The sequence below is a fragment of the Pelodiscus sinensis genome, chromosome 25 (assembly GCF_052426305.1).
Source record: "Pelodiscus sinensis isolate ZL-2025 chromosome 25, ASM5242630v1, whole genome shotgun sequence".
Classification (NCBI taxonomy): Eukaryota; Metazoa; Chordata; order Testudines; family Trionychidae; genus Pelodiscus; species Pelodiscus sinensis.
Genome location: NC_143076.1, coordinates 8425879 through 8444499, shown reverse-complemented (window position 1 = coordinate 8444499; position 18621 = coordinate 8425879). Strand labels below are relative to the sequence as shown.

At 52.0% G+C, this 18621-nt stretch overlaps 1 protein-coding gene across 1 annotated transcript in view; it reads right to left on the bottom strand.

Annotated features, from left to right (window-relative positions):
* Window positions 1-650: 650 nt before the first annotated feature.
* Window positions 651-18621, bottom strand: part of ADAMTS8 (ADAM metallopeptidase with thrombospondin type 1 motif 8) — a 33524-nt gene continuing 15553 nt past the window's right edge. The window contains exons 3-9 of the mRNA XM_075909634.2: window positions 17116-17248; window positions 15491-15658; window positions 14565-14863; window positions 10777-10960; window positions 10056-10228; window positions 9765-9940; window positions 651-6089 (exon numbers count right to left, since the gene is read on the bottom strand). Coding sequence (XP_075765749.2) covers window positions 5357-6089; window positions 9765-9940; window positions 10056-10228; window positions 10777-10960; window positions 14565-14863; window positions 15491-15658; window positions 17116-17248 — 1866 coding nt within the window. The 3' untranslated portion in view covers window positions 651-5356. The remainder of the gene's footprint in view (window positions 6090-9764; window positions 9941-10055; window positions 10229-10776; window positions 10961-14564; window positions 14864-15490; window positions 15659-17115; window positions 17249-18621) is intronic.

The following is an 18621-nucleotide window of genomic DNA, read 5'->3' as shown; positions in this document are numbered from 1 at the left end:
GCTTGACTTGAAGTGTGTGCTTAGGTGGTTTGTTGAATCAGGGCCTAAGTCACTTAAGGGAATGAGAGGGAGTCCAACAAAGGTTGGCTTTGAGGCAGGCAGACCATCTCTATTCTGTGAAGTGAGATACCCTCTAAACTCAGGCCATGAATCCTGTAGTTTGCTACCTAATACGGTGTTGGAAGTGCCAGTCTTTAACAGCTGTGTTTTTAGCGGATGATGCTACATTTATAACAATAGGGACCAAATCCTGCTCGTGCTGACACCAGCATAAACGTTGAATAATTCATTTGGCATCAAAGTTCAGTAAAACACCCGGTAATGCCTGCCTGTGTATTTTAACCACGAGACCATATTTCTTCTCTGCCCTAATAACTCACAAAGCTCTGCAGTGCCCACTAACGCCACACAAGCAAGCCAGAATATGGAAACAACTTCAAAATTTCTTACAGATTTTTTTTTCTCTTTTTTTGCTTGCCTCCTGTTGTAAGTGGGGTTGTTTCATTATTTTAAAACCCAGAGAGACTTTTCTAAAAAGTGTCATAATAAAAGGGAAAAGTGAGGATGAGAAATAAGGCTCATTGGTTGGACAGATGAAGCTCACAGAGCAAAGTATTCATAAAACTACATCTAACCGATGGAAAACAAAACCGACAGTGGAGTTATTTCCAGGAAGTCCTTTATTAAGGGATAAAGGCTATCATTACAATTAGATTATCCATTTCCAAATATTAACAAAACCAAATCCAGCATAAAACAGGAAAATATTTCTTTGTTAAAATAAAATTAGAATGTTTATTTCTATTGATTGGTTATGATTACAAAGCTTGATTGGAAATTGTGTCCTGCTTTGCGCACCAAACAGTAGTGAGATACCAGTTGAGTAATTAAGCAGTTAGAAAGATTAGCGAGATTTTCTCCCCCGTCACGTGATTGCAGGTGTAGGATGGGGGGGGAGGGGATGGCAGCAGCATGTTAAAACAAACACAGTTTCACCTTCTTTTCGGGCAGCTACTGTACAAAACAAAAACTCATAATAAATATCTTACACAAGAGGCTCAGTACACTGCTACAATCCTTCACTGAAGGGAAACAGATATACATATTTCTCTTTCTATATATATCCTGTATATAACTTATTTGACTTACATCCCCATAAATGCTACATGTTTCTAAGAGAAGGATAGGTCAGGAATTCCAAAACAATCATCCCCAGTGAAACATGCATCTGGTCTGGGCTCCAATACCTGGGATCAGAACATCCCACGGAGAAGTTCTGATCCTGATCCAAACTTTGCGCTGAGAGTGAATTTCCAGTGATCTATGGTAACTGGAAGAGTGAGAACAAGAGACCCAAAAGGTCTGCTTAAAATAGACAGAACTGCTAGTGGCGTGAATTTGGAACTGGCAGGTTTCCTGCTTTTGTCACCTTGAGGTTAGTTTTACTTCTCGGTGGTCCGTGCTGGACCTCACATGCTGGCGTTACACTATTAACCCTCAGTAGCAGGAATGCAACTGCTGTAATGAATTCCCACATTGAGCTTAGAGACACAGGCTTGGGCTGAAAAGACACAAAACAGCACGAGTGCAAAGGCTGGCTACGGTGCTACTGCAGTGTGAGGGACCAATAGAGCACAACTCAGCAGTGTTTTTTCCATAGTTTTATATACCACCAATGCATTCTCCCCCTCAGTGATCCAGGGAAACACTTAAACTCAGTCTTAACTTTAGGCTCACTGAAGTCCACGGGACTACTCTGGTGCTTACAGCGAGGTGTGTTCTTCTTGCTGAATTGTGGCCTAATCGTCCTCTTAGACACTATTGGGATTAAGGGCAATACAAGCAGAGCTAGAAAACAACTGGGAGTCAATTAAAAATATCACACTGCGTGGGATTTGTCTGTTCTGGGAACCCTGCACGTGCAAGAAGTTCTAGCTGATGAATCGCCCCATGGACGTAAACAGATGGGCTGTGTCTAGACTGGCCAGTTTTTCCTGAAAATCAGCCACTTTTCCGGAAAAACTTGCCAGCTGTCTACACTGGCCACTTGAATTTCCGCAAAAGCACTGACTTCCTACTGTAAGAAATCAGTGCTTTTTGCGGAAATACTATGCTGCTCCCGTTTGGGCAAAAGTCCCTTTTGTGCAAAACTTTTGCGCAAAAGGGCCAGTGTAGACAGCTGAGATTTGTTTTCTGCAAAAAAGCCCCGATCGCGAAAATGGCGATCGGGGCTTTTTTTTGCGGAAAAGCGCGTCTAGATTGGCCACAGATGCTTTTCCGCAAAAAGTGCTTTTGCGGAAAAGCGTCCGTGCCAAACTAGACGCTCTGTTCCGAAAATGCTTTTAACGGAAAACTTTTCCGTTAAAAGCATTTCCGGAAAACCATGCTAGTCTAGACGTAGCCATGGAGGAGGTCTATCTACTTGTTTAACTCAAGTGTGGGTTTCATTATTAGCGTATTTGCTTTCCTTGGCACGTTCTCAGGGAAATCTCAGCCTGCAGTTTCTGACCTCTCTCTAATGGGCGCTACAACCCCGGAGAAAAGACACACAGTTGCTTCTGAGTTAAACCACTCACACACTTGAAGAAAAAATACCAAAGCAAGGAAGCATGACTTCAGCACCCAGCTATTTGCTGGAGCATGTGAGATGGTTTAAATTCCTGGAGTGAGAGCAGCCTGCTGCGTGTGTTCATTAGAGAGAGGCCTGAACGAAGCCCCAAACTTGGGAAATTGAGCACTGGCTCCAAGCTTTGCAGCTGTCTATTCGCTCCATAAAGGGGCCTGACAGAAATCCCGAACCCCCTGAATTTTTTGAAAGTCTGGAACCCGACATGCGCCCTCTGGCTTGGGTCCACCTGTTCTGTACACTGTGCAACACAATGGAGGAGGATGCTACTGAGTTCAGGACGTGCTCTGCACCCACCTTTTCAGACCAGAAGGTGAGAAACGCACTCGCTGCTGTGTCCTGCAATAAGCCAACTACGGAGTTGTAAGGATTTCCCGTGATATTTGCTGGAGGGCAAACTTGAGATTGATTACAGCAAACAACCAGCTCCACACTCCAGCCAGCCCCCAGGGTAAGAATAACTTCACCTGGCTTCAGGGGGAGTTATCCATATTCTGCTGGAGGAAGATCAGGGCTTGAACCTGCTAGGTGTTCAAGATTAAGCTAGATGTCTGGTGAGGACAGGCTTTCTAGAAAGATTCCTGGTGCCAGCAGCTGTTCTCGTGGTACATCGGCATCCAGAACCTAGAAATGCAGAGGCAGCAGCACAAAGGTTGTATCTGGATTCAGCATGGGTTTGGGAAAGAGCTTTGGATCTGTTCTGGGTAAGAACCAGCCTTCCTTACGCCAACTTCAGATCAGAGTCCAAAGCTCAAAGCTCTCTCTGTAAGAGTCTAGATCTACACTCCCTGGCTGACTAGACCACACTTTTGGATCTGGATTTTGAACCCTCAAATCGAGAGCTTTCCGGTCTGGGGTTTTGGTTCAGCCCAAGATTGAGAGACTGACTGAAATACTCAAAGGCAACCAGAGGATTTCTACCCAGCTTCTAGACAGCTGGCTAGATTTTGTAAAAGAAAGGGCTGGAGTTTAACTGAATAGCCAAACCGTGTGTTTCAGCCCTTTCCCTATTCCTGCTGCCCTTTACATGAAATACACTGCAGCCATCAAGCAGACTTGTGAAGGGCCTGATCCAAAACCTTAGTTCTAAACACCCTCAACTGTTGTGGGGCTCAGAATCCAGACTCAGGCCCGACCATAACAAATTCACCATGTCTTCAATAGGGATTGACCCAAACCCGGATCCCAGCACCCTAGAGTTCTGGGGACTTTTGGATTCTAGACCCAGGTTTGTGGGTTATCTGCATAACTAAGCACACTGCTGATAAACCACTCAGTTGGCTGAAAACCAAGGAGGGCTTCTATAGGCAAGGAACCACTAGCTTGCACTCAAGGGCTGATGGAGACAGGGCATAGTTGCAATGCAGCATCTACCTTACATTATGCCATAAGCACTTTCCCCTCCCCTTCCAAAGCACTGTACAAACATCAGCTAATCCTCATGAGACCCTGTGAGTCAGGGCAATGCCAACAGCCCCATTTTACAGCTGGGGAAACTGAGGCAAAGTGACCCATCTAAGGCTGCATAAAGGAGTTAATGTCCTTTAGACTCAGGAGTAGGCGTAGCTCAGTCCCCTGCCCCCAGCACCCTGCCTCCTGGCTGGCTGCGCAGGCTAACGGAGCGAGACAAGGCAGAAAGATTCAGATGTACCTGGGCCATGCTGGGTTTGACTTTGCAGGCTGACTTTTCACTGGGCTTCCGTGGCCCATGTGCCCAGTCCTGGACCAACTTTGTTCCCTTTCCTTTCATCTGTCAGGATGTTGGACAGCCACATGCAACCATCTGAGACTAGAGATGGCCCTGAACAACCGCCCTGGATCCACCCCCACCCCCCAACGTTGGGGTAAAGACGACCAAAATCTGAGCCACAACTAACTTCCAAAGTTGTGCAGAGAGCCCCGGCTTCAGAGGGGTGGAACCAAAGCCCCGGTCTGAACACCACTGGAGCTGGGTCGGGGCAGAGTGACCCAATGGTGGACGCAGAAGCCTTCTACTAATTGGGTCAATTCCAGGAGAGACTGTTACTACAAGCTGGGCCTTAACCTGCACAGGCTTTACTGAAGCGTAGGGGAGTTCTACCAGAAGAATGGCCGTAGGATCAAGCCCTTCATCCCATAGAAGGGTTTTTAAAAAAGCCCGCACTAAACTCAGGGAGACTGGAACCGTTTGTACAGTGGGGGTGCTGGGAGCCATCAAGCCGAATTGTCAACCCTGAAGGCAATGGAAACCACGTCAAGACAGAGGGTGTGGCAGCCCCCCCCTCCCGCCCGCCCCAGACCTGATGGTTAACCTTCTGAATGAGGAAGCCAGCCCGCTACCCTACCCCTCAGCCTCCTTGCCGAGCAGTCTCTTAGGTGACCTGTGGTAAAGAATGAAGATGACTCGGTGGCGGGTGAGACTCAGCTCGTCCTTTTTGGAAATAGCCTAGAATTTAAATTAAAGTTCATCAGCTGCTAGCCAGTAACAATACATCGCAGGGCTCCTCCGCTGCCCTGTGCTCTTTCCCTCCCCCTGCTGAGGTAGATGTCTATTGGCAGGGGATGGAACCAGAAACAAGTGGTTGTTCTGTGAGCTCTGTCAGCCTTCCAAGCAGGTGTGCCCCGAGGGGCCTGCTCAGGTTAATTAGTGCACCTTTATACCTATGGCCCTGCTTGACTTGCCAAGCCAGGTCCGGTCCGGTTAGTAGTTGGCTGCGTTGCACGTCTCGGCTGCACCGGCCCGGCCATGGCTCAGCAGTCTTGCAGCACGCAGGCGGTGGTCGCTGCCTGGGGCGGAGGCGAACTGCATTTCTCAGGGGCTGCCATCTTCCCTGCGTAGTCAATGCAGGTGGCGCTCCGCGTCCGCACCCCCTCGCCGCAAGTCCGGGAGCAGGGCGACCAGGGGCCGATCCGCCAAATGGGGCACGGGAGGTCGCCACAGGGTTTGAGGTCCTCGGGCTTCAGGGCCTTGTCACAAGTGGTGGAGGCCTGGCCCGCCACGTCCCGGCAGTCCACCGTGCGCCTCTGCCAACCAGAGCCGCACGTTTTGGAGCACTCGGACCAGTCCCCCATAACCCACTGCGAGGTCAGCATGGGCTGGATGACGTTGGCTGATTTCTTCTCCTTGACCTTCTGCTTGCTAAAGGGCACGTCCTTGGGGAGGAAGAAAGTGAACTTCACCTTGGGCGGGAAGACCTCGCTGGAGACCGTCAGCAGCTGGACAGTGAGAGATTCTGGGAGCTGCCGGAAGCTCTGGAGACGCTCCAGAGTGGTCAGAGAGCCACTGTACTTCAGGATCATCCCCTTCACCAGGATGTCTTGCTCCATGGCTGAAATGGCAAAGTCTCCGTTCAGGAGGTACCTGCCATCCGGGGTTCTCAAAGCCAGGTAGTTTCCATCGTGCCGGACCCCTCGGTGGCTGCGCTGCTTGATGTCAATGTTGGTAGCTCCGGCAGGGATTGTGACGATGTCGTTATAGCCATACCTGCATGGAGCACGAGGAGATGGTTGTTGTCCCGAGCTTACAAGCCAACAAATTAGTACAGGGATGGGTTAACATGCTGCCGGTGACATGCCTGACGTAATCTAGAGCTCTCCAGTGCTAGGGCCAGAAATTCAGAGGCAGCTCCAGATACAAATGCAACGGGAGGGTTTTCGCTCAGTGCAATGTGAACATCAGCACTGCAATCACAGTTGTTTATTTTGATACGAAATTCCTTTATTTCCACTGCCCCTAATTTTTTACATTTCAGTGGAGCGGCAGAGTTTTGTGCTGGATGCTCAGATCTGCACTGAGACCTTGCCCTGGGCACAGACACAGAGTTTTGACAGATGGGAATGAGGCAGCAAGGGCTTTTGGCACCTGGGAAGGTCTTGGTGACAGTTTGGATCTGGAGGACAAGAACCCTGGTTGGACGTTTCTGCTAAAACAATCAGCAGTTAATGATATTGATGTTTACACTGCCCTCTTTGGCTATGTCTAGACTGGCAAGTTTTTCCGGAAAATCATCTGCTTTTCCGGAAAAACTTGCCAGCTGTCTACACTGGCCACTTGAATTTCCGGAAAAGCACTGACGATCTCATGTAAAATCATCAGTGCTTTTCCGGAAAAACTATGCTGCTCCCGTTCAGGCAAAAGTCTTTTTCTGAAAGACTTTTGCCCAAAAGGGCCAGTGTAGACAGCATAGTACTGTTTTCCGCAAAAAAGCCCCGATCGCGAAAATGGCGATCGAAGCTTTTTTGCGGAAAACCGCGTCTAGATTGGCCACAGACGCTTTTCCGCAAAAAAGTGCTTTTGTGGAAAAGCATCCTGCCAATCTAGATGCACCTTTCCGAAAATGCTTTTAATGGAAAACTTTTCTGTTAAAAGCATTTTCGGAAATTCATGTCAGTGTAGACGTAGCCTTTAGGTTTCAGAGTTAACATCACACACTTTTTGAAGCTATTTTTCCAGACTGGTTGTGGACCCCGGCATTGCTCTCTCTGCATTGGCTGCACTTGGTTGGTTTTGGAAAGTTTTTGGTGCAACCATCAGCACCAGAAATGAAATCTTAGATTCTGGAGTGCCATTTTGCTGCTGGGGTGGATTCCACAGCAAATTGTGTCACTGTAGGATTCTGGAGTAGGCCGGGCCCTATGGACTGCAATAGAGGAATGGTTCATGGCTGTGGAGCAAAAGGCCTTTAAGTCGGGGGCACTCCTTGTACCTTGTACATTGTCTGTGCTGAACAAACAACAATGGCAATTTGGGAAGCAACACACTAAAATCCAGTACCTGACTCAAGCCAGCACCTGTAACTGATAGGAATATTTACACAGAAGCATTTCAAAGGCTTGTGCTGTGGCTGGCGATTAAGCACAGAGTATTTTGGAACAAAGCCTGAGGGTCAAATTCTGCTCTCAGACTGAAGTCACGCTGGCATTCTTAACCCTGATCTTAATCGGATCTCTTGTAGATTAAATCCATATTCATCTCTCTTTAGTCAACCACAAACAATTCATTGGCCAATGGAAGTTCCATTCATTGTGTTCCCTGGAAGGAAACCACTTAGGAAATCTAATTTGACCCCGGGAGTAATCTCATCACGTGGAATTCGATATCTCAGCCCTTTGTTACTCTCTTTCCAAGAAAGCTTTTAATATTGGCCTCCCACTGCTAGCGTTGCTTTGCTCAGAAGATTAACCCTTCAGCCGAAAAGGCAGCTCTTCAGCTGCTGTCAATTGCCACAGCTCTATTGATGTCAGTGGCACTACGCTGATTTATACCATCTGTAGGCCCAGGCCCGGACAATAAATCGCACCCATGTGTCGGGCCAGCACAGGGCCTCTGAGCAATTTCTGTTGTACTTATATGCCAATAAGCTCTTCCTAGGTCTTCTGCTGGCTCCCTGCGTATGCGGGAAATTCAGCCCTGGGGCTTAGACTGTAAACCCCTCAGGGCAGGGACTGAATTTTTTAATTTGCGCCTGTCACAGCACCAAGCACATGACAGCGGCAGGTAACACTGAAAGCAACAGGCATTATGTGTATTACATAATGCAGCACAGGAGCAAACTTTGTGGAACTTTCAAGGAGTTTGGGGCAAAGATAAACATTACGTGGGCCCTAGGCTGGATTCTGGGCTCATTTGCAGTCGTATAAATCCTAGTTAACACGGTGGAAACCAGCGGCGTTATGCCGCATTTATACCGGCACAGATCAGATCAGAATCTGCCCGGCAGGTTCCAAACTTCCCTGTGTGTTTGCAGGGGAATTGTTTTTATAAACCTTCAAGTTTTCAGTATATTTTTAAATAGTTAACGTTGAGTTTTTTTTTTTAAATAGGTAATGTTTTTCCTCCAGGGTTGGCATCTACAACATTGCAGCATTTAAATAGAATCAGAAAGGGCAAGAGACAAAGGGTAAGTCTACACTTGCACCCTAGTTCGAACTAGGAATGCAAATGTAGGCATTCAAAATAGTCAGTGAAGCAGGGATTTAAATATCCTGCGCTTCATTAGCATGATCTCGCCGGCGCGTTACTCCGATCAAAAGCTGTTTCGAAAGCGAAAGTGCGCGCCGGGACGCGTTAGTTCGAACCAAACCCCTTGATTAAAACTAACATTACTCCTCAAAAAATGAGGACCAAGGGGTGTGGATCGAATTAATTTGTCCCAGCGCACACTTTCACTTTCGAAACAGCTGTTGATCAGAGTAACGCGCTGGCAAGATCATGTTACTGAAACGCGAGATATTTTAATCCCCGCTTCATTGACTATTTCGAATGCCTACATTTGCATCCCTAGTTCGAACTAGGGTGCAAGTGTAGACGTACCCAAAATGTGAGACTCTCTGGTCTGGGTTCACTATCCAAGCTGATTCAAGAGTAAAATTCCAAAGAAATGGGGATGAATAACCCAGGGCTGTGTCTAGACTGCATCCCTTTTCCGTAAAAGGGATGCAAATTAGACACATCGCAATTGCAAATGAAGCGGGGATTTAAATCCCCCCGCTTCACTTGCATAAACATGGCTGCCGCTTTTTCCGGCTTGGAGCTTTGCCGGAAAAAAGCACCAGTCTAGACGCGGATCTTTTGGAAAATAAAGCCTTTTCCGAAAGATCCCTTATTCCTTATTTTACGGAAAAGGGATGCAGTCTAGACACAGCGTCGATGTTTACAACTGTTTCACATGTAATAACCCAGCGTGCTGCTGGTTGTCTGGGTGAGGAACTAGTCTTTGAATCATGTATGCAGGAGGATTCCTCTGCTCCCCGTGGAAAAGCATTATCTTCAGTGTGGTCCCAGAGGGAGAATTGGTTTCAGAGGCTGTACCCCAAGCTGCTGCACATTAGTGGAGCTCCAGCGGAGTCCAGTCTCCGGTCTCCTGGGAAAGAGCCTTGGAAACAGTGACTATGTTTTATGATTTCTCTCTGCACTTGACACTGCTCCCATGTAAGCCAGTGGCAAAGCTGGCAATCCATCCAGAGTGGGCAGGCTGCTTGGGGTTTGATCCTGCAAGGAGCTAAGCGAGGACCAGGACTATAGCGAGGTGAATGCAGCTTCCCTACCAACATCCCCGGCAGAGACAAACCGCTCTCCCGTCGCCCCCCCCCCCCCCCCATGCTCCGTCCGTCGCTGTCCAGCACCCCAGGAGAGAGCTTTGACCTCCCCAGCACGTACTTGGATCTGTTGAGCGAGCCCGATATTTTCCTGCACGTCGAGCCGTTGCCACCGCACACCCCGCACTTGTCCAGCTTCTTGGAGGAGCCAATCACGTGGTCACAGCCGGCCTTGATGCACTGGCCGTGGACACAGATGGAGAGGGTCTCTGGCCCACACAACGTCCCATCGATCACCTGGGCCATAAGGAGCAGACAACAATGAGACAATTCCATGAGCCCCGCCGGGGCGTCTCGCCCGGCGCCATTCCAGGCCCAGGACGACAGTAACAAGGAAAGGCAAGGGTCTTACTTTGGCCTCAAACACTTTGAATTCGCTCCTCCCGCGGGCTCGGCAGAAGAGCTTGCAGCGGTCCCGAGGGGACACCCCGGAATACTTGGGCAGCCACTCCAGCAGCTTCCCATCCAGATCGGTGAAGTTGTAGCTGTTGTACTTTTCGCACTGCTGCTCTCGAAAGCTCTTCCCTGGAAGGAAGGGAAAACACGGCCCCTCAGGTCGCTGGCAGAGCCGCCCACGGGCAGTGAATTTGCCAGAAATCTTTCAAAGGACCCTCGCTCCGGGACCCTGCTTGCTGCTCGCCCGTGCATGCCCCCCGCGAGTGTGGGGGAGCTGGGTGGACAGCCCTTCCATGAGACCGTGGCCAATCCACCCGCCCAAGGGTCTTTGGGGCAGCGGTGACCAGGTGACCGAGCTGGCCCGTGGCCCCTGGGGAGAGCGTGGCTTTGGGGAATAAGCTGGCCCGTTTGGGATGGAAGCTGGGGGGGGGTGGAAGTTCTGCTTGCCTCCATGGCGGACAGAGCCCTCCCTGTCTCCCTGCCGTGCCTGGCAGGCAGATCTCAGCAGACAGGCTGCTGCCATCCACAGTGCCTCGTAAATTATATCGATAGCCGTACAATGGCTCCTTTCACGTCTGGCTGAGCCGCCCCGCTGGGAAACCCGGCCGTTCTGGCCGGAGCGTCTGCAGACGGAGCCCGGGCATTGTGCAGGGGAGGGGGGGTGATCTGCGGATTACCGTCCGGGGGGCATTCCTCTGTGCGGCACGACTGATATTTGGCTCTCTGACCCTCGCAGTATTTTCCACCGTTCTGAGGTGCCGGGTCATTGCAGTCCCGGTAGGAGAAGTGCACGCCTCCTCCGCACGTCCTGGAGCAGGCTCCCCACGGGCTCCAGGGACCCCAGTTCCCATCAACCGCGACCTGCAAAACATTGCAAAGGATTCCATGACAAAAGGCCCTCGTTAGGACAGTGAAATCAATCAGTAGCACCCCTTAGCTCTTGCCTAGTGCCTCTCAGCGGACCTCAAAGCGCTTCTCAAGGCAGGTCAGTATCATCATCCTTGTTATACAAATAAGGAAACTGAGGCACGGGAGGGTGGGGAGTGACTAAGCTAGGAACAGATGCTAGGCCTCCTGGATCCCCCTCCAGGGCACTGCCCAGTAGAGAGGAGGCCGTTTTGTGGGGCGTCCACGAGGGTTGTGTGTGCCAAAGAGGGTTGTCTGTGCAGGCTGATGTTTTCCAGTTGCCTACAGGACACTGGGGGAAATATCTCACAGGCACAAACGGCAGCTAGAAGGCGAGCTCTCCGTGGGTGCTAAGCCCCTGCGTGGTACTTCTGCCCCCTTTGTCCTATTGGAATGACTGGGAGCCGGGCACGCAAACCCCCAAGCCTGACACCCCGACTGCCTCCCTCCCCGCCTTGCCAGCGGAGTTAAGCCAGGTGGGGGAAGGGAGGGTCACTTGTGGCTTTAAATTCTGCACATCCGGTGGCAGGGCCAATGCAGGGGAAGGCCGTCACCTCCAGAGCCCCTGCCAGCTCACCAGGGCCCCTGCCAGCTCACCAGGGCCCCTGCCAGCTCACCAGGCCCAGATGGTGGGGAGCTTCTGAGCCACTGTATTCCACACCAGAAGAAAAGCCAGTGGTGCCCTGTGACAGCAGCCCCTGACTGAACATGGCGCAGGCCTTGTGCTAGCGTCAGGACCTGAACCAAGGGTCTGGACCACCCCTGGAGTAGGACAGAGAACTGAAGAGGCATCTCCTGCCCTGCAAGCAGCTTTCAACCTCGCATGGGGCTTGGGGCTTGGCTCTCGGGAGGAGGCGCGCCTAGTGCGTTGCGTGGGTGGAGTCCCGCTCCATGGGGTTCTGCCAGTTGAGTCTACAAGGCCTGTGGGAGATGAGCGAGAGACAGGGAGAGTAACCCGGGGCCAGGGTTAGCGCTTGTTTTGTGACAGGGACGGGGGGGGGGGGCTGTCAATGAGCCGGGGGCCGTGTTACAGCAGGTCTGTCTGCCCGCCGGTGCAGGTGGGAGGTAGTTGCCTCAGTGGCGGACGGAGCCCTCCCTGACGATACGCCCTGCCCTGCCCGACAGGCAGATCTCAGCCCACAGGCTGCGGCCAGCCGGGTGCCTCGGTGGCAGGGGTTAGGGTTCATTTCTAAACAGAGAACTACGACAAAAAGGGGTTTGACCAAACCTGACGGAGGCAGAAATATTTGGACAAATGCAGCCAAGGGCATGAGCTGAACTCTCCCAGTGACGTGTGCAGCCCAAACCTTGCAGCATTGCAGGGGAACCAGACTGGAAAGGAACCGATGGTGCCCAAATGAAACTCCCACGCCCCGTGGGCCAGCTGAGTGAAACGCTGCAAGCAAAGAGCAGGCAGCAAGGGGGTAGGGCGAATACGACGGACGTGTGGGGCTGGGTTCTCAGCCCCTGTGCGTAGGAGCAAGGTTACAAAGGCCGGAGGAATCCTACCGGGGGGAAAACTGTTCCGAATGGTGACTCAGGCTCGTGATCTAGAGAGGGCAAATAAAGGACTGATCAGTAGTAAAATGACCCCGGTTTCCTAACAGTGCTGGCTGCGGGCACTGATCTAGCAAAGCATTTATGCACCGGCCTAACTTTAAGCACCATCAACTTTAACGAGACCATGCACGTGCCGACAGTTAAGCTGGCGTTTAAATGCTTTGCGGGGCCGGGGCCTGATTCACAAGTACTCGTTTTCCATGTCTGCTCCCAGCGGGAAAGAACATGACTCCTCGGCACCAGAACAGGCTACTCAATCTAGTTCAGACCAGCAGAACCCATAAAGAAATCACCGCAGAGTTCATCGAGGAGCTGGCCATGCCCAGCACAGGTTTCATTGCAGCCCATCTCAGCCTATGTCTACACTCGCGGCTTCTTGCACAAGTACAGCCGTTCTTGCACAAGAATCTGCAGAGCGTCCACACTGCCCGCCCGCTGTTGCGCAAGGAAATGTACAGTACGGCGTGGTAAGAGGGGGCTCCTTGTGCAAGAGCTACGCTCTTTTTTTAACAGGTGTAAGCCCTCTTGCGCAGGAGCTCTTGCACAAGAGGGCAGTGTGGACACTTGGCAGGGATTTCTTGTGCAAGAAAGCCCTATGACTAAAATGGCCACCAGAGCTTTCTTGTGCAAGAGAGCGTCCACACTGCCATGGGCGCTCTTGCACAAAAGCACAGCTTGCACATGGCAGTGTGGACATTTTCTTGTGCAAGACTTCTTGCACAAGAACTCTTGCACAAGATGTTCTTGTGCAAGAAGCCGCCAGTGTACACATAGCCTCAGTGTCAAATGCTATCCTAGGACACCCAGGCAAATCCAAAGACTCCGATAAGCCCCCCGCTTTCCAACTTCATAACATGAGCCGTTTCATTTATAAATCGCCAGGCATGGAGGAGCCCAGTTCTAACCGGTAGAAACCTGGGATCCATGTTGGACTGCAGAATCAGAGCTATTGACACAACCGGCAGTTAACACTCGTACCCAGAATATTTCCTCATCTTGTCTCTCCCTTGGAGCCAGGCCGAAACTATTTGGTGTTTGACCTCCCCATCCTTGGATGCAGGCAATGAGGAAGCAGAGTCTGAGTACAAGGGTACATCTACACTAGCCCCCTAGTTCGAACTAGGGAGGCCAATGTAGGCATTCGAAGTTGCAAATCAAGCCCGGCATTTAAATATCCCACGCTTGATTTGCATCTTCCCGGCCGGTTGCCATTTTTTGAAATGTACAAGTCCGGACTAACTGCTCACGTCTACACACGGCAGGGACCCAGTAGTTTGAATTAAAGCCCTAGTTCGAACGACCTGTTATTCCTCCTGGAATGAGGTTTAACTGGTAGGTCGAACTAGGGCTTTAATTCAAACTACCGGGTCCCTGCCACGTGTAGACGTGGGCAGTTACTTCGGACTGGTGGAATTTAAAAATGGTGACCAGACGGGAACATGCAAATAAAGCCTGGGATATTTAAATCCTGGGCTTGATTTGCAACTTCAAATGCCTACATTAGCCTCCCTAGTTCAAACTAGGGGGCTAGTGTAGACATACCCCAAGGGAGGGAGTCGGGACTTCTAGAGTTTAACCCCATCTCTGCTAGTGAGTTGTCACGTGGCCTTGGGCAAGTCACTTTGGCTCTCTGCCTCAGTTTCCCCATCTGGGTTTGATGGCACTTCCCTAGCTCTCAGGGGGAATCCTGGAGGTTTAGCAGTTTACAGAAGTGCTAAGTATTAATGCTACTTGGACGGCAAACTGTGGCAGACATGGTGTTTTCCTTCTGTGTCTGTACAGCACCCAGCCCAATGGGACCATGATGAGGCCTCCCAGCGCTCCCACAAGACACATGGTAAATAATAACCATGGTAATGACGCCCTCAAGGCTGGGCAATGCGTAAACCTCGACTTCTCGTTACAGATGGTTGATAGGAAGATCCCGGGCAGATACCAGCAGGCCCGGCTCATCAGCCTCATTCTGGCACAATAATTCTTCGAGAGACCCTCTCTTTACCTGGTGCTTCCTTGCTTCCTGCGCCACGCAGTGGCCATCCCAGCACAGCCTGCCCGCTCCGCAGGGGGTGCCGTCCGCCCACGGCAAGCTGCCGTTTTTGGTGTGGCAGAGGGGCTCCTTGGTGTCCATCCGGCACCACAGCTGGGCGCAGACGTCCTCCTCGGTGGTGTTTGGGCAGTGCCGGAACGCCTTGCCAAAGATCTGCTGGCACTGGCGGTCCAGGTCGTACCTGGCCAGTTGGCCGGGAAGGTCTGTGGGGAGGGCGAGGGGTTCGGTGGGCGCGTCGAGCAGACAGTCACCTGGTTGGCGGAGAGAGCAAAGCAAAGTGAGGCTGGGGGAGCAGCTCCATGGCGGCGTAAACCTGGACTCGGTTCTCTCACACGGCCGGGCGGGGCTGACGTTATTACCCCTCCGCCGGCCCCGGGCAGCGAGCATCACGTCCCAGGTGCCCGTATCCCAGCGAGGCAATTCCTCAGCTGCCCCCCGCGGCACAAACCTGCCTCTCGCTCCCTCGCAGCGCGGGGTGGGAACGAGCCGAGCCGCGAGGAACGTCCCAGCACAGGGCGTCAGCCACGGCGAGTTACAGGCCGAGCGGCGGGCAGAAGACCGGGGCGGTAGCTGGGCGTCTGGGCTTTCCAGGCTTCGCCTGGCTCAGAGATCAGACAGGCCCACAGCCTCCCTTTCCGCTTCTGCATCCAAACGTGCCGCGGCCCTCGGACTGGCCAAGCCCCACCGGAGATGACGCCTGGGCAGCCAGTGGAGGAGGCAGCAGGATTGGAGTCAGCAGCTTCCGGGCTCTAGTGATGCAGCCTGGGCTTTTCACAAGCGCCCAGCGGGGTAGGTGTGTGGCTGGCCCTGGGTGACCTGTGCGGGCCTGAGTCCAGCGGTTCGGAGCAGGGCTGCCGGGGGACCGCACGGATTCCTACCGTGTCCCCCGTCCAGAAAGTCGGTGAGGTACATGGCGCTGCAGGGGGACCAGGGCAGGGTCTTGTTCACGTGGACGAAGAGAGGCGCCATCATGTGGTGCTTTCCCAGGGGCCCAAAGAGCCGCTCGCAGGTCTTGGAGTCGTCGTGGGGCATGCTGAGCACGTGTCCTGGAGGCGGAGAGAGACGGCGCGTTAGCAAGCCGGCTTCCTCCCTCCGGCTGTCCTCGCCGGCCTGCACCCCCTCTGCGTGCCCCCCGCGGGGCCAGTGACACTCCCCGCCCTTGCCGGGGGTTGGCCCCTGACGGGAGAATGCCTGTGGGCTCCCAGGAGAGCGTCACCCATGGGCAGCACCTCTCCTAGGACAGGGGAAGGCAAAACCAGGAACCTCCCCCAGGCCCTCGGGCCCAGAGATCCAGAGAGGCTCCTCTGAGGGCGGGGGGTCGTGCTGTGGTCTGGGTGGTATAAGGGCTGACTGCCCTTGGCCCTGCTCCTCCTCCCTAGACCCCACCCCTTCTGGGGGCACGATGCCAGACCCCCCCACACACAACTTAGCCCCATGGTGCTGTGGCCTCCACAACCAGGGAGATTCAGGAAGATGCTTGAATGAAAGGGGGAGACTGCTCAACTTGCCACTCTGCCATGAGCTGAGAGGTGCCCCTGGGCATTCTGTGCCTCCAGAGCCGCTCCCCTGAGCCGCTGGGCCCAGACATCGTACCCCATGGGGTGAAGTGGGCTCAGGAACAAAGCTCAGCAACACAGAATCATAGACTCACAGGCTGTGTCTAGACTGCAGCCCTTTTCCGGAAAAGGGATGCAAATTAGACACATCGCAATTGCAAATGAAGTGGGGATTTAAATCCCCCCCGCTTCATTTGCATACAAATGGCTGCCGCTTTTTTCCGGCTCGGAGCTTTGCCGGAAAAAAGCACCAGTCTAGACGCAGCTCTTTCGGAAAATAAAGACTTTTCCGAAAGATCCCTTATTCCTTATTTTAAGAGGACCTCAGGAGGCCAGCAAGTCCAGCCCCCTGCTCTAGGCAGGACCAATCCCAACTAAATCAACCCGGCCAGGGCTTTGTCAACATCTCCCCCCCCCAGTGCAGCCGAACAGCCTGTGAGATCAGCTCCCACCGGGCACAGACCTATCACTGGGAGCAAAGGACCATGATGAACATGAAGAAAGTGGCCTGCAGTTCTTGGGCTGGATCCGCAACTAGAGCAAATGGTCGGAGCTCAACTGAAGTTTTAAAGAAGCCCTTTGGTGCCATCATCTTCGCACTCTGGGGGCGCTACCCCGACTCACCTTGGCTCTGCCTTTATTTAGTGGAGCAGGGACAGGGCTGTCTCTGTGCAGTACCTGCCCCAGTTGGGCCCTGGCTAGACACTAATAAACATCATTTTAAATACTAATTGAAGTCAATGGAGCGATGCCAATTTACAAAGGAGCTGTGCCAGTTTACACCAGTGGAGGATCTGGCCCTCCAGTTTAAACTGCCCCTTCCCAGGCCCCCTGACTTGGGACACTCCAGAGCTGAGAGATGCTGGAGCCGTAAAGACCCTGCCGTGGATTCCGCCACAGTGGCCATACTGGCTATCCCTCAACTACGTGCCCTACCAAGTAGTTACCTAGTTCATGAGCCAGGGTGTAGGCAGCCTGCAGCCCCTCATCTTCAATCACAGAGCAGCTTTTGTTCGGGTCGCACATGGTGCCGATGTCAGCTACTCCCAGGGTGTCACAGCTCTGGAGCCCACAGAAGTCCTGGGTTTGAAACCAGAGCCAGGAGAAATAGAGTAAGAGAAAGTCTGGGCTCTCACGCTGTGACATGGACTGATGGCCTGTGCATCTGAACTGGAGTTCATTTGCAAATTCAATACTATCAACTGAATAAGGAGCTTAAGTGCTTAACGCACCACCAAGGCAATTTCCCCTGCCTTTGGTATTCACCTTTCCACATCAACTGCTGTGAATGAACCACATCCACCCTGACTTGATTAGCCTCATTAACACAAGTAATTTCTTTCTTTTGCTGTTATATCTACCTCTGCCTCTGTAACCTCCACTCCCATTCATCTGATGAAGTGCCTTTTACTTACAACAGCTAATAAATCGGTTAATCCCTAAGGGTATGTCTACACTACCACCCTACTTCGAACTAGGGTGGTAATGTAGGCAACCAGAGTTGCAAATGAAGCCCAGGATTTGAATTTCCCAGGCTTCATTTACATCTTGCCGGGCGCCGCCATTTTTAAATGTCCGCTAGTGTGGACTCCGTGCCGCGTGTAGCCACGCGGCACAGACTAGGTAGTTCGGACTAGGCTTCCTATTCCGAACTACTGTTACTCCTCGTAACAACGGTAACTACTACCTCCTCGTAGTTACTCCTTGTAGTAACGGTAGTTCGGAATAGGAAGCCTAGTCCGAACTACCTAGTCCGTGCTGCGTGTAGCCGCGCGGCACAGAGTCCGCACTAGAGGTCATTTAAAAATGGCGGCGCCCGGCAAGATGCAAATGAAGCCCGGGAAATTCAAATCCCAGGCTTCATTTGCAACTCCAGTTGCCTACATTAACCACCCTAGTTCGAAGTAGGGTGGTAGTGTAGACATACCCTAAGGTGCCACAGGACTCCTTGTTGCTTTTGCTGATACAGACTAACACGGCCACCCCTCTGAGACAGCACAGATTTGTAGGCATGTAGGGATCTATGTATTGTTCATGTAGGACAACACTCCCTGGGAATGCAGGAACCCGGGATACTCCTACCTCTAGCTTTTCCTTGTATGTTAACCCTGTCTTGCTCCATAGATTGCTGAAAGAAGTGTCTACGTCTGTATGCTCGTGCCAGGACATGGCACTGCACATTAGAGCTTTGCTGTCTCTAAATCCCATAGTTCTGTGATAGGAAAACAAGTAAGGCAAGAGGCGGCCCATTAACTGACTACTGAGGTTGCTAGAACGTCTGGTTTGCTGAAATTCACTGGCATGGGAGCTGTGGATTCCCAAACAGTTTTCTCCTCTTCCTTTTCCCTGAAGTTCTCTTTCCTTTGTTGGGCACCAGATGATGGACCAGAAAAAAAATGTTTCCCGGAGAGGAGGGATGGATTTATGGGGTGGGAATCAGGAGATGGAGTATA